The sequence below is a fragment of the Thermobia domestica genome, chromosome 5 (assembly GCF_964235325.1).
Source record: "Thermobia domestica chromosome 5, izTheDome1.hap1.1, whole genome shotgun sequence".
NCBI classification, from domain to species: domain Eukaryota; kingdom Metazoa; phylum Arthropoda; class Insecta; order Zygentoma; family Lepismatidae; genus Thermobia; species Thermobia domestica.
In genome coordinates this window covers 3,587,615-3,602,695 of record NC_137458.1, presented here as the reverse complement: position 1 = coordinate 3,602,695, position 15,081 = coordinate 3,587,615, and the positions used below count along the sequence as shown (strand labels likewise).

The window sequence follows — 15,081 nt, the reverse complement described above, 5'->3', positions numbered from 1 at the left end:
ATCTTCTATGTAACACTTCTTGTTACTTTTCTTCTGTAACACTTTCTTTCACGTTAGACTTCGCTTTTCTGTATTTTCTGTGTAAAACTTTTAACGTTAGTCTTCGCTTTTATATATATCTTCTGTGTAACACTTTTTTAGGTTAGACTTTGTTTTTTTAATACCTTCTTTGTAACATTTTTTCACGCTAGGCTTTGCTTTTTCTATATCTTCTGTGTAACTCTTTTTTTCTGTTAGACTTTGCTTTTTTATATATTTTCTGTGTAAGATTTTTTCACGTTAGACTTTGCTTTTTTTCTATCTTTTCTGTGTAACACTTTTTTATGTTAGACTTTGCTTTTTTTTCTATATCTTCTGTGTAACATATTTTTTACGTTAGACTTTGCTTTTTTATATATCTTTCGTGTAACACTTTTTTACGTTAGACTTTGCTTTTTTATATACGTATCTTGTGTGTAACACTTTTTTTTACGTTAGACTTTCCTTCTGTTATATCTTCTGTGTAACTTTTTTCCACGTTAGACTTTCCTTTTTTTCTATATCTTCTGTGTAACACTTCTTTGACGTTAGATTTCGAACTTGGTGTTCACCAGCTCTTTAGGTTATTAATAAAAACACGCCATGTAGGATAAAGGTTTGATGTGAGTTCTTCTTTACTCATAAATATAATTTTTGTTAACGGATCGGAACAAAGACAGAAAACATAGAAAGCAATGCACTTTTATGTATACGATCAGATCAACAACATCGTCATCACAAAAAGATATCGCTAGTGATGAAGTTTATGCGTTCAGTGAATGCAGGTGTTGAAGACGAGGAGGAAACCAATAGCAACTAATGTTGATAGTGATCCTTAATTGCAGTATATATGTACTAACTAACAAACATATAGATATATATATAGAATTCGTGAACACGTTTTAAAGATTGTAACGGTAGAGGGGATGGGGGAGAAGAGATCATTTACAACTCTGCTAAATAGGCGTGAGATACAATGACAGGCGTTCTTCCTTTACTAGAATTTCACGTCGTGCATTGTAAAAAATAAAAAAAAAACTATCAGATTGTCAACACGTACCAAAAGATAATAAAATCAAATAAAAATACATTAGTATATAGAAAGAAAAAGACTGTGAAAGCAATAACCATGAACAAAAGTTTAGTCTATGAGTGTGTGTGTGTGTGTCTTTGGAAGAAACGCAGGCAAGTAGGGTTATTTCTATCCTTTCTTGAAAATGTATTTTATGGCCAGTACAGTACACCAAGTAATAGAGGAGTGTCCGAAGAATTTGTTTTTCCTTCTTCTCCATAATTTCTTTTTCTTTCTTTCTTTTTCTATTTTCAAATTTGGTTGGTTATTTGAGGGAGAGAAGGGTGCAGTAGTGGAGTGGGGGGATTTAATTTATAGCCTTTGCCACTCAGTAATTAAATACGGGGCTTTCGAGCATCAGGATTTGCTACTTTAACGATAGGTCTAGGTCAGAAGGTCACACACGCATCCGAAAAGGATGGAACAAAATGAAGAAGGAATCAGATGATGGGAGGAGGAGATGGAAAAGAAGGAACAGAAGCACACAGACAGACAGACAAAGAAAATGAACGGGGGAGAGGAACGAAAAAAGCAGAAAGAAAAACAAGAAAAGTACTACTATAAAAGAAGCAGATAGACAATGAAAAAGGCCATGATATTTTGATTTGAACACAGAAGAAGAATCAAGACAGGATAATAATAACGAAGGAGAATTTGTACGGATGTGTGTAGTATGAATCTAAAGGAAAAGAGAGAGGCAATCAAGAGAGACGGCCGGATAAGGGGAGGAGTGGAGTTAGATGAATAAGAAAGAGAATAGTAATAATAAAAACAGAAGAAGAAAAAAGACATGAAAACTGCTAAAGACTCCCAAACAAATAATAAAGGAATAAAAGAAAGGAATAAGGGCGGAGAACATTTCTTTCGTTTTAGGAGAATACAGATGATGAAATGTGTATATGTGAAATTCGTGATCGTATCCGCTGATAGCACTCGTTTGCAACTGAAACTGTTACCCAATAAAAAAAAAAAAAAAAAAAACGAAAGGAATCAAAAAAGGAAAAAAAAACACGAAACGCCTATAATTCCTTTAAAATTTGTTCTCACTTATCTCTCCTTTCAATTCCCAGTTTCTTTTTATTAATGTGTTTGTATCTTTTTTTCGAGTTCAGTTTGTTTCGTTGGCAGTATCTGAGTAACAATAGAACTTATATTAATGTTACTAGTTCCTCTTCCGAAAATTCCGTATTCAATTTTTAAGCTGGAAGTTGTTAAGAAGCCTAATAACTGCGAAATTAAAATACCACTAATTTTACAGTAATTACGTGATATCTTCAAATAGACAAAACATAATCGAAATGTGGAACAAGAGCAACCTAGACAATATTATTTTGCATGAGGTACCGTTATCACGAGTCACCTAGTAGCTTTCCGTTCGCAGCCATTTATAAACCTCAAAAATAAACGCCGATTTTCTAAATGGCTGGAAATCGAAAGCAGATAAGTGAATAAAAGGGGGGCCTCTTCAATTTATAAATTTATCATATCCAATTTTCTGAAGTACAAACTTCCCCGCTTGACTGGACATAAATAAAATTTAAAATATATATTTCTTGTTCAGCCAGCGACTTTTAATGTTTGACCTCAGGTACGTACACAAGGGTGAATCCTGGGCGTGTGGATTCACCCAAATCCCAATTTTTTGTAACTTTAACCTAATTTTAGCACTAATTTTACAAATTAAAAAAAATTATTCTCATATTGAATTTAGACCCCAGAAATGTTTTGGACCCTCAACCGAAATGAATTCCTGCGTACGTTCCTGCTTGACCTTTACACTCAGTTTAGATAAGTTGATGGTAGATCCATTAAAACGGATGGTAGACGAGGGCCATCATTTGGGGGATGGGAGGGGTGATTGTTCCCCGCGTTTGAGACATTTGTTGTTGTTATTTATTTTTAAATCAATAATGTTGTAATAAAGCAACGATAGCTGAAATTCTATTTAAATCGTTGAGGAATCTTACCGCCAAGCAAAATCTGAAACGACGCTTCTTTGCCTCTTTGGTAGTCTTCTGGAATAGTTAAAGGGTGTTTCATCCTGGAAAAGCAATAATTGCTTCAATAATATTTATCATTTTGTTTAAAATTTAAAGAGGAAACACTTGAAACAGGAACAATAATACTTTTAATTGTTGCATTGTCTCGAAACTCGAAACAGAAAGTTGAATTTAAACCTCGAATCATACTCAAAAATAGAGTTGAATTCAATTTGCAATGTGTTTCAATAGAATTTGCCAATTGGTCTAAGAACATATCTTTCGTTTTTGTTTATTCTTTTAGATAGCCTAACTTAAAATTGGATAGGACCACAAATTCATTAACTTTTGGCTACATAGTTGCCGTATGGACCTTTGGCTGAAAAATGAATTCATTTTTAGGTGGGAACTCATGTTCTTTGTGATCTCACGTTAAACTGTAAATACAAGTCTCAACATAGTCTTGGTGCTCAAAAGGGGTCATTCATTAATTGTATGGTTAATTACCAATCTGAACACGTTATTTATGGTAAGGTATATAGCTTGTCCTTTTTATAACTCCAAAATTACCAAGCCTCGAATCAATAACAGCTTAAGAGCTCTTTTATAGGTATATAGTTAGCGTACATGCATTCAGTGCGGGAGACCTGAGTTCGATTCCCGGCAGGAACATAAGAGGCCCCATCACGGAGAAATTAAAATACAGCAATTATGTGATATATTCCAAAATATAAAAAATAATCGAAAAGTGAAACAAGAGCTCCCTAGACAATATTATTTTACATGAGATACCGTTATCACGACTTACTTATCTGCTTTCGATTTCCAGCCATTTAGAAAATCGGCATTTATTTTCGCCTTTCTAAATGGCTAATAGATAACTCGTGATAACGGTACCTCATGTAAAATAAAATTGTCTAGCGAGCTCTTGTTTCACATTTCGATTATTTTTTTTTATCTATTTGAAGATATCACATAATTACTGTAAATTTAGTGGTATTTTGATTTCGTAGAGGTTATGCCTCTTAAACTGTAGTTCCATGTCTAATGTAATCGTTGAACTCCAAACAAACGAGCTGGATCGCTTGAAAAAGTGCAGCCCCGACCACCGAAAATTTAGCAATATATATTGGTGAGAGCGGAGTGTAAGTAAAAATGAAATCTTTCAAGTTAACGTCTCACGATTATGCCTTTTAGGTTAAAGAAGTCAGATGATAAAGCAAGTGAGCGATGATGGAAGAATTGGTGGAATGAGATTGTGGGAGGAAACTGAGTACTCCCGAGGAAATCCACGGACACGATATTGTTCACCACAAACTTCCTTGGTCGGAGGTGGAACCAGAGACCCCACTTACCAGAAGTAAGCACTCTACCACCGAGACACCGTGCCGCCACGGAGTGTAAGTAAGACACTGGAAATAATGTAATTATTAATTTCAGTAGGTACTTATAACTTTTGTGAATTCCTGTGATCAAACCTTGAAATGAAACGAAATTTTTGAGTTTTACGCCCCACGGTTATGCCGGTGAGGCTAAAGGCGACAGTGATGATAAGAAATGAATGAAATGGTGGAATGAAGAAAGTGGGAGCAAACGGGAGAACCCCGAGGAAACCCACACACACGGTGTTTGTCCACCACAAAGTTCACTTGGCAGGAGCAGGTTTGAACCCGGGATTCCATTCACCAGAGGTGAACGCTCTATTACTGAGCCACCGCGGCCACTGATCAAACACTGAATTTGCGACTAATAAAATGCACAGGAGATATCTTGTGATGACCAAAGAAAGAAAATTGAATGTTTCTGATATTACACGAAAGTCCCATTTAGAAGAACCGAAGTACTAACAGTTGTGAAGTTTACCCAACTCAATGGACTTCATAACCTTGCCCTTATGCCCAATGAGATCACGAATCAACGAAACAAATCGAAGAAGAAAAAATGGGTCAAAAGGTTACAAACAAATCAACTCATACGGTTGTCATTCGTGTTTTTTGTATTTGTGTTCGAAACATCAGTACAGGACAAAAAAAATTACGAAAAGGAAAAACGAGAAACACACCTGACGACAATAAAATAAAGCGGATATTGGCATTATCAGATAAGAGTTAAGACGACCACACCGAAGTCGCCTACGTACTATGTAAGTCTTTTATGTCGAACATGGTTTAAGTAAAAATAAGAAAGCTGATTGCATTAGATTTTATAGCTTTTCCTCTCACAACAACAACAGAAATCTTTTTGATTATCATAGTATTTGATAGGCCACTATTTCTCTCAAAAACAGTAAAACTTGAAGCAGACAATAAGGCGGATTTAAAGAAAAAAGAACATCATGGTCACTTGTTGAATTATTACTTACGATCTTTGGTAAATTAATTACTACATGACCATTAGGTGTTACTTTTCAATTAGCATAGAAAGGTTCATTGTAGCATAAATAAAAATCACCTATACAATTCAGTGTTTGGCACATCCAGGGTCTGCTCTAGGCAATTTGTCGCTCCGTGCAAGTGCGTCATTTGTCAGTGTACTTTCTCCAGAAAGAACAAATCTTAAAAGCTACGATTTTAAGTACGCTACCCCATCACGAACAACGAAGGGGGTGGAAAGTGTACTTGCACTCAGAAGGGTCTAAACAATACAATCTCGTTGTGTCTTTTTAAAAATAATAATCTATTACGTTAGTGAAAGATATATCAAACACATCTGCAAACAAAATATGGGAATTCTTTTTACAGAATTCAATATCAAACTTCTATCTCAATATATTAGTTTGCAATTCCAGTGCAACTAGCTCTTTTGTATTTATTTCTTGATTTTCCTTCTACATCTGTTAATTTTTTTAAAAAAACTTGTTTCCAACGATAAGGAACTTCTTTGTGACAAAGACAGACTAGTTTTCATATCGAAACTGAGATAACTAACTAAATGGAACAAGTGTTCGCTACTGTTCAAGAATTGAGTTCTTGTATTTCACAACAATCAAGCAATTCATGCTAGGATTTGTTTGATCATTTGCTTAAGTACTGTCCGTGTGACCGTAAACTAATGCTACCTGATTTGCGAATGTAGTATTCAAATAGAAGACCAGCTTGGTAAATTTAACTACCATCAATTTGAAAACTATTTCCAACAATATATATATATATATTTGTTTTAGTACAGGGTCGCATTCCACAAAATACTTTATTGTTTGCAGCCTATCTTACACGTAGAATATTTCTTTATTAAAAACAATCGAATTTAAACACTGATTTTATGTATATATATATACAAGAGCGGATCCAAGGGGGACTAAGGGGCTATAGCCCCCCCTTGACGCTCAGATTTACACTGGATAAAATGGACTTCAATTCTGCTTTACACTCGTTACACTGGATAAAACGTCAAACTATGGTTTAGCCCCTCCCTTGATCATATCCTGGATCCGCCACTGTATATATATATTAAGCAATATAGTAATGATAGATTTTACCATCTCTCGAAACTTGTCGCCCCGTGCATATGCAAGTGTTGCACACATGGTAGAGCCGGTTCTGGAACTATACCTAATCTTATTTCTGTGCAAGTTGTAGGGGCGTCATTTGGGGCTCCAAAGAGGCAATTGCGCTTCTCAGTTTTGAGACTTATACATTCCAAATCAAAATAGTCATAATATATCAACGAGTAACGGGAAAACATATTTGCATAGGCTTCTTGTCCTTTCATGTTTTAGTACAGGGTCGCATTCCACAAAATACTTTATTGTTTGCAGCCTATGGTACACATAGAATATTTCTTTCTTTAAAAAATCAAATTTAAACGCTAATTTTCTCGGAGATCTGGAGGACGTTTAAAAAAGATTTCAAGTATCCTCTTTGCCTTCTTCGTGGTCGCATTTGGGAAAATCCTTCTTATATGTAATCTATAATCAAGGTCAATATTTATATGTACAAAAAAAAAAAAAGATTTTTTTTATCGAAATTGAAATCAATTTGGTAATTGGAATTTTGCTGGAAATTCTTCATCAAAGACCAGTCGTAACATGAGGAATTGGCTCCATTGCAATTCAATGGACACCTTAATTTTATCAATTATCTCAAATTATGGATAGTAGATTATCAAAGTGAAATAATAAAAAAAAAATCTCAACCCAAGGACTAACCATGTATAAGAATTCATTTCAAAGGATTCAACCTTTTTGTCGCGAAAAGCCAATAGCTGAATCGATTTCCTAATATTACATATAGATAAGTTAAACAGAGTTCCTTCGTGGCTAAGTGGTTAGCGTATACGCCTTTGGTGTGGGAGACCTGAGTTCAATCCCCGACGGGAGCTCACGTAGTTCGGATTCTACGTTAATCAGTAGGTCCCGTCCCATATAGCCTCGCTGCTGAAAGTGACGTTAAACGCAAATTCAACTCAACTAATCAGAGAATTTAAAGATAAGAAGTGCTAATGAGCAAACCATTCAATTTAACTCAATTTACAAAAATCTCAATCATAGTGAAACATACTAGCTCTTGAACAAAGGGAACAGGATATGACATCGTGATAGAAGGACAGGTGTTCAAAACTCTGAACAAAAGCATAAATGATTGACATCAGTTCCCTCCCTTCACTCTGAAAGAATTCATTTGAATTTTAATTTGACTATCATTTCATCAGAAACTCAAAGCACGTCTCAAAAAAAAAAAATGTTAATTATAAACGTAATCATTACCACAATCTCATAATCCTGTTTTAACCTTTTTTCTATCTCCTTTATGTAGCTTTTACGTTTGCCTCGGAAAACTACATTCTGTTGTCCATCATGTGAGTTCCTGTACAGCCCTAACTTAACCTTAACAACCAACAAATACGCGTTTGGTGTCGGGAGATTTGAACAGCAGGTTGGAGAGCTAACCTAAGCAAGCTTGCAACTATACAGGCTTTTTTTCTTCTTTTCGCTTCGTGAGAAATTTTTATACCAACGGTACATAAAAAAAGGAACGGTCATAATAATAATAAAGATCTCTCTCTTTTTCTTTCTTTTTTGGAAGCTACACGAAGATGATAAGTGAGCTGATATCATCTTACGAAACTCATTAGATCTTTATTTTCGAATTGCATCTGCCTGCCCAACACCAAGGAATTTTATTTTCGTTCAGGGAACAAAACAGGTTTGAAAAAACGTATTTAAACAACCACTAAATACATATATGCAGTGACCACCAATTAATTGTTTATTTTCCTCTTTTTGCCTTTTGTTTTCTTTTCATGAAATAAAATGTACATTTATAATCGAACGAACCCTTCAACAAAAAGCAGCTTCGTTATCGTCATCCACGCCTTTTACGGAACTGCTGATCTTGTTTTCGTGGTAGTTTTCAAATAAACAATGCATAAACCTGCCTACAATAAGGCAAATGTTATTTATTTAGTGTGTTGTAAATCAACCAATTCTCTCAAGTATTGGGGGGGGGGATATTCAATATTTAAAATGTTGTAATTACTCATAACCATAATAATAACTTTATTATTATTATTTTAAACGATAGTAAACGATAGTATAACAAGAATTTTAGGAATCATTCCAAAAAATGGACTAAAAGAATGCGATCTTGGCCAATAAATAGTTTTTTTTTTTTAAATAAGGGATTCAAAATTTTTGAACGGACCATAAATTGAGTTTTCTACCGAATAAGCACATCATACTGAGTTAAGTGATAGTTTGGGTTCGGCTACACTGTATGTAGTTCTCCAGGTATAAGACGTACAAGAAAATTTTTGTTTAAATATATTGGATCTTTTGATCCAAAAGTGTTCCTTGAGGAATATATTTATTTTAGATCTAGAACAAGTTACATTATCATAAGCCAGACTCTCTCAACCTTTTCCACTGGCTTAATATTATAAATAATACCACCGTAAGACGTAGGTACAACCAATCAGCTGCTCGTGTACCACAAATTGGATATCATTTGTTGAAGTTGAAGTCTGAATTCTGTGCTGTGAAAATCTGCATATCATTTGATAAAATTGAAGTCTGAATTGTGTATATGCTGTGACCATGCGAGTGTCATTTAGGTAATATTGAAATCGGAAGCGTTTTTAAATATAAGAAAACTAAACACATGGAAATTCGCCAAGATCGTAATAACGCATGTTATGGATGCGTTAAAATATCAAATAATACTTTCGACAAAACGGCTACTCTCAAATATCCAGGATTAATATTAACAGACCACAATTCACAAATAAATTAAATGTCGACTAAAAGCTAGAAATTCGTGTTATTCAGTTCAAAATTATTTGTCGTCGCGAATTCTGTCCAGGAATTTGAACCTTAAAATATATAAAACGATAATCATGCCTGTTGTTCTGTATGGTTGCGAAACATAGTCGCTTACTCTAAGGGAAAAACGTAAACTAAAAATGCTTGAGAACAAGATCCTGACGCGAATATTCGGACCCAAGACGAACGGGAATAGGAAATGACGGACACTTCATAACGAGAAACTGTATAATTTATACTGTCTTCCAAACATTGATAAGGTCATCAAGTCTAGGACGCTCAGGTGGGCAGGTCATGTAGCAGGAATGGACGAACGAAGGAATAGTTTCAAAATTTTAACTGGAAGTCCAGTAGGAAAACGACCATTAGGAAGACCTAGGCGCAGATGGGAGCACAATATTAAGATGGATCCCGCAAAAATAGGAACACAAAGTAGAAACTTGACCTAGTTGGCTAAGGATAGAAGTCAATAGAGAGCTTTTGTGAACGTGGCATTAAAATTCCGGGTTCCGTACCCCATAGTGTTAATTAGTTAAGGAAACTTAGTTTAACGCATTAAAGCATGAGACAAAATAATAAAGTTGTCAACAACAGATCAGTTATTTCCCAGTGACTGGCACATGACGTCGAAGTGCCCCTTTCAACTCGGAGCATCGACGATAAGAACCAGTTACAAGGTTTGAAGGATATGTGTATTGAGCATTGTTGGAAGTGCACAAGCAGTAATAAATCCATGTGTTGTGTATTACAAAACCATGGACTCTGCATTCAATATTCTTGTGTGCCTGCTAACATTGCTTTGATTACGTTAACTTGTTTTGTTATTGGTACATCTTGGGTTTACTGGCAATGGAACAAGCAGCCTATGACGTAACAGAGTATTGAATTGGAAAAAAATATGCACAAAATCATAAATTTTTAGGAAGCCTAAAAAAATAAAACATTTGATTAAAGCATGAAAAGTCAAACATACCTTTCTCGTAACTGATTTGCCTTTCCTGTTGTCTGGCATTGTCCGCAGCGACTTTGAGCAACCCTTGGATGTTGCGGAGAAGCGTTTCCGTCGAAGAGATGGCAGCACTTGGGTCACCAGTGGTGCCAACTAGCGTCGAGTAATTTAGAGCCGCAGCTTGAGAAGATGATGTCCTGTCGCTACCCGGAACGCTATTTGCTACCTCTGGAGTGTCGCTGAGGTCTGCGAAAGGGAAAAAAATAATCCTTGACAAAAATCAATTTCAACTCTGATAATTTTACCTTCTTTTTTTTTAAAAAAAAAAAAAACAAAAAGGATTTGAATATTGTTTTCCGTAAGAGGAAATTATGCCTGCATGTGACATATGTGGCAGATAGTGAGAAAAAATTAGAAGTATGTGTAAATGGTATGCAGAAGATGGTTATGCGAAAAATCGACATGAAGATCAACAAGAGGATGCTTAAAAAAAGGAAATAACAAAAATGAAGATCAAAATAGGTCATCTAATGGAGGAGGTGTAGGAATTCTGTTATTTAGGGAATAAAATATCAAACAAAAACGGGTGCAAAAAAGATCTAAAATCTAGAATAGCTCAGCTGAAGAAAGCATTTAAGAAAAAAAAATGTTGACCTAAAAGATTGAAATAAAACTAAGCAAAAGTCTTGTGGCGTTGGGTATGGATGAGAACCATGGACTTTTTAGGAGAAGAAGAAAACCACAGAGTGTAAGGCTTCGAAATGTAGTGTGTAGTTATCTTAAAGTTTTAATTATCACCAAGAAGTTATTAAGCTATGATGATGAAATTTTCAGTTTACGTTTGGTTCTTATGTGCATGACGTAAAGGAAATTATCTCCTAATGATTGCTATTTTTTTACAGGTGTGCCAAAAGTGACCGAAGTGCAAGATGGATAAGATTGAGGCTCGCAGTGTGATAAACTTCCTGCATTTGAAGAATAATAGTGCCAGACAAATTCATGATGAGACAAAGGCTGTGTATGGTGATGATTGCCTATCTTATGACACCATTGTAAAGTGGAAAAAGGAAATTCCAAACTGGTTATTTGTCCCCACAGACGACCTAAGGCTTGGAACACCATCCCTGATTGACGATGCGGCACTGTGAAGAAATGGAGTGTTTAATCCTCGAAGATAGACGTGTAACCATCCAAACGAATATGAATGAGACTGGTCTCAGTTATGGTAGTGTGTGCAAAATTATCCATGACGAACTTCACATGTCTAAGGTATCTGCTCACTGGGTTCCACGTTTGCTGACACCTTTTCAGAAGCACCAGCTTATTCATCTCAAATTGCTGTCGACAAGGCAAGGACGTGTGGCTAGTGGGTATTGCAGCATCCGTCTTATTCTCCCGACCTCGCACACAGTGACGTTTTTCTTGTTTCCCTAAATGAAGAATCCATTGCGTGGTCGCCATTTTGACAACATAGATGACGTCATTCATAAGATGGAATAGTGGTTTCCTCAAGCTTATCTATTTTACACTTTGTACACTTTTGACACTCCTTGTAAAAAAGTAATAATCATTAGGAGCTAATTTACTTAGCATCAAGCACATAAGAACCAAACAAAATATTGTCAAAATTTCATCATCATATCTTAATAACTTCTTGGTGATAATTAAAACTTTACGATACCCCTTCGTAATCTTATAACGCATAGAGGAATCACCCTGTTAGCTATAAAGGCGATGTGAGAAAGAAAAATGCCTAACGGAAAGCCAAAATTGAAATAGGCGGAGCAAATAATACAAGCTATAGAGAAGTAAAACTACAAAGATATGAAAATGTGTGGGACATCATAAAGAAAGATAGAAAGATGGATCAAACCAATCGTAAAATTACTGACCCAAGAAGAAGTGTGTCTCGTATAATATTTTTTTACACAATATTGTTTAATTATCATATGATTAAACAAGTAGCAACGTCACGTGTAAACAATGTTTTTTCCCTTTCTATATACTTGGAACAGAAACGAATAATACCACACTTTAAGGGCTATTCTGAAGTTATTTACTTAGGAAATAACAAGAAAATCCTATGAGTAATTTTTGACAAAACTGAAAATTCTCTCCAGTATTCTCCATTTCTACCTTCCAGCAATTCCTCTCATTTTAGTAGGTAGGAGAAAATTTACAAGACTTTTGAGAATTTCCACAAAATTCTTAAAAGTTTTTTTCATATTCTGTAAAATTGTCTCTAGACCTAGTAACAAGCGGATGGAAAGAGGAATACTGTATTTGATTGGGGTTTTTGCTATTCTTTAAGCAGCGATATTATAAGAGACGTAGAACTCATAACGTGGGATCTAAACCACACGTGTCCCCACCGGGAATCGAACCACGCCGAAGACACCTACTTTAAGCACATGGCTACGAGGGAGCTGAGCTCTAAGGAATGCTAAGGAGAGATATTTTTTGAAAAGAACACTCTTAAACATGTAAGGTCATAAAAATATGTAAAGAAGTTCTAATTTTGAATTCGATACTTTTCAGCATTTGTATAAATTCAATTCACGACATCAGCTACGTAGAAAGTAAATAAAGATCGGGTGTTCTGAAAATGACGCCCACGTACCAGAAAGCATTATTCTACAAGTATATATATATACATATAGCTCGTCTGGAGACACAAATTGCACTATGTGGCAACGTCTCAAATAAAAGACCACAGATTAGATCTACCAATCTATCAAATGGTTATATAAATTCTTTCCAGTTGGTAGTTAAAGTCGGTATTGATTGACACTAGCATCACTTCTTAGTGTAGCAATCGATTCAACTGCTTGTTGTATTCGTAGAATAACGTTAATGGCTCCAAGTTAATCTGCAACGTTGCCACATTGTGAAATTTTGATTTTCTAAAGCGGATGAAGGAGGCCCCGGAGGGCATACCATCATATAACATTTTCTCTTTACTTTGGTCTGTGGAATGTTGTTCTGAGGTCCGTGGGTAACATTTTTCTTTAGAACAACCGATATATATATATATATATTAGAAATTAACACTTAAAAGCTATTTTTTCTACTTGTCTTGCTTCTATATATCGGGTGTTCTAAAAATGGAACCCACGAACAACAGAGTGTTATTCTTTAGATCAAAATAAGGCAAAAATGTTACATGATGGTAATTCCTTCGGAACCTCTTTAACCTGCTAATATGGGGGATCAAAATATTCACTATATGGCAATGTTGCACCATTAACTTGGAACTATTTGCAATGCTCTGCAAACCCATCAAGCAGTTACATCGACTGTTACGTTAATAAGAGGCGCTAGTGTCAACATCTATTGACTTTAACTGCTATGTGAAAGAATCGATGTAATTATGTGATGGATTGGTAGATTTACTCTATGGTTTCTTATCTGCGACGCGACGCTGTGACAGTGCAATTCGCCTTTCTGGACGAGGACCCGAAAGATATACAATTATATATCAAGGATATATATATATATATATATCAAGGATCTTATAAAATAGAGGATCTTGAAGCCATACGTCACAGTTTCGCCACCCCTACTCTGCCCGCTCCGCCCAATAGGATCGCAATGTTTTGAGCCAACAATCATGGCGGAAACGAAAGTAGCAAATTAGACGATGGTGGAAACGAGAGTAGCCAATCAGACGTGCCGATGCTCGGTTGTTTTTTGGCTTCATCGATTTAATAGGATGACGATACATATGGGCAGAGATCCTCTATTTATAACACCCTTGATATATATATCACTTTATATAGCTTTATTTTGACTTGTAGAATAGTGCTCTGAAGTCCATGGGGCCCATCTTTAGAACACCTAATATATGTTTTCTCTTCCTTTCCTGCTCCGGATTGAAACGATTGCATACCACTGCTGTGTAATATGAAGACAAATTTAGGAATGTGGTATTGATACAATTATAAATACAATGTTTCATGAGTTATATGGAAATTGCATTCAACGAGACATGAGGTAAAAGAATAACGCATTGATCAAATTGATCAAGAACTATACAAGAGCCACTTCCTGTCCAAAGTTACTTCCCTTTTCCTTAAAAAAAAAAAAAAGCGTGATTACCATGTTGGTTACCTTGATCCTTCTCGTCATCTTCGTCAACGTCGCTAACATTGTCGTCATCTTCGTCGTCATCAGGGCCCGTATGGCCTCCTTCGCTCCCGCTGTGTTCCGCTCCGCTGCCGCCGCTTTTTGACAAATTAAGAACCGGACTGTGGCCGTTTGACGAGCCTAAAAACAGAAAACAAAATTTACTTAGTACAAACTAAGCAGTAAATACCTTTTATTATACATTCTTTTCTCCATAATTTTTGAACTACAGATTTCTCTTTTGTAAATCCTATAATGATGTCCCCTCGCTGTCATAATGTTATAATTGCCTTTAAAGTATCTGGCCAAGAGTTTTATTTCAGATAGGTATGAATTAAATCATTTGCATATTCTTTCGCTTCTCCCAGTTGAAGACCACCGTTTTAAAACGAACAAATATATTTTAGTAACGTTTCCTTTGATGAATAGAAACATTTCTACGTAAAGTTTGAAAATCACACTCAAATTGGTTTAGAATTATTAAAAGAAAATCCTGCATAGGCTATTCTAAATCATCGTACATTGATGTATAATTTATCTTTTTCTCATAAAAAATTGACACTTATTCGGAAATAATTTTGGGCATTGTAAAGGTTGATGCCTTTATTTGACAATATGGAAATTGTTATAAACAGAGTTGACAATAACACATGCTCACGATATTTAAACACATAATTTG

At 35.4% G+C, this 15,081-nt stretch overlaps 1 protein-coding gene across 10 annotated transcripts in view; it reads right to left on the bottom strand.

The window, feature by feature from the left end:
- The window catches only part of dac (dachshund family transcription factor), a 665,535-nt gene that overhangs the window by 234,646 nt on the left and 415,808 nt on the right, over positions 1 to 15,081 (bottom strand). For 8 of the 10 annotated variants that reach the window (XM_081758122.1, XM_081758121.1, XM_081758115.1 and 5 more), the window contains 2 exons: positions 14,376 to 14,543; positions 10,302 to 10,523 (listed from right to left, as the gene is read on the bottom strand). In XM_081758122.1, the coding sequence (XP_081614248.1) occupies positions 10,302 to 10,523; positions 14,376 to 14,543 (390 nt within the window). The remainder of the gene's footprint in view (positions 1 to 10,301; positions 10,524 to 14,375; positions 14,544 to 15,081) is intronic. The other 2 variants (XM_081758116.1, XM_081758124.1) reach the window with 1 other exon arrangement.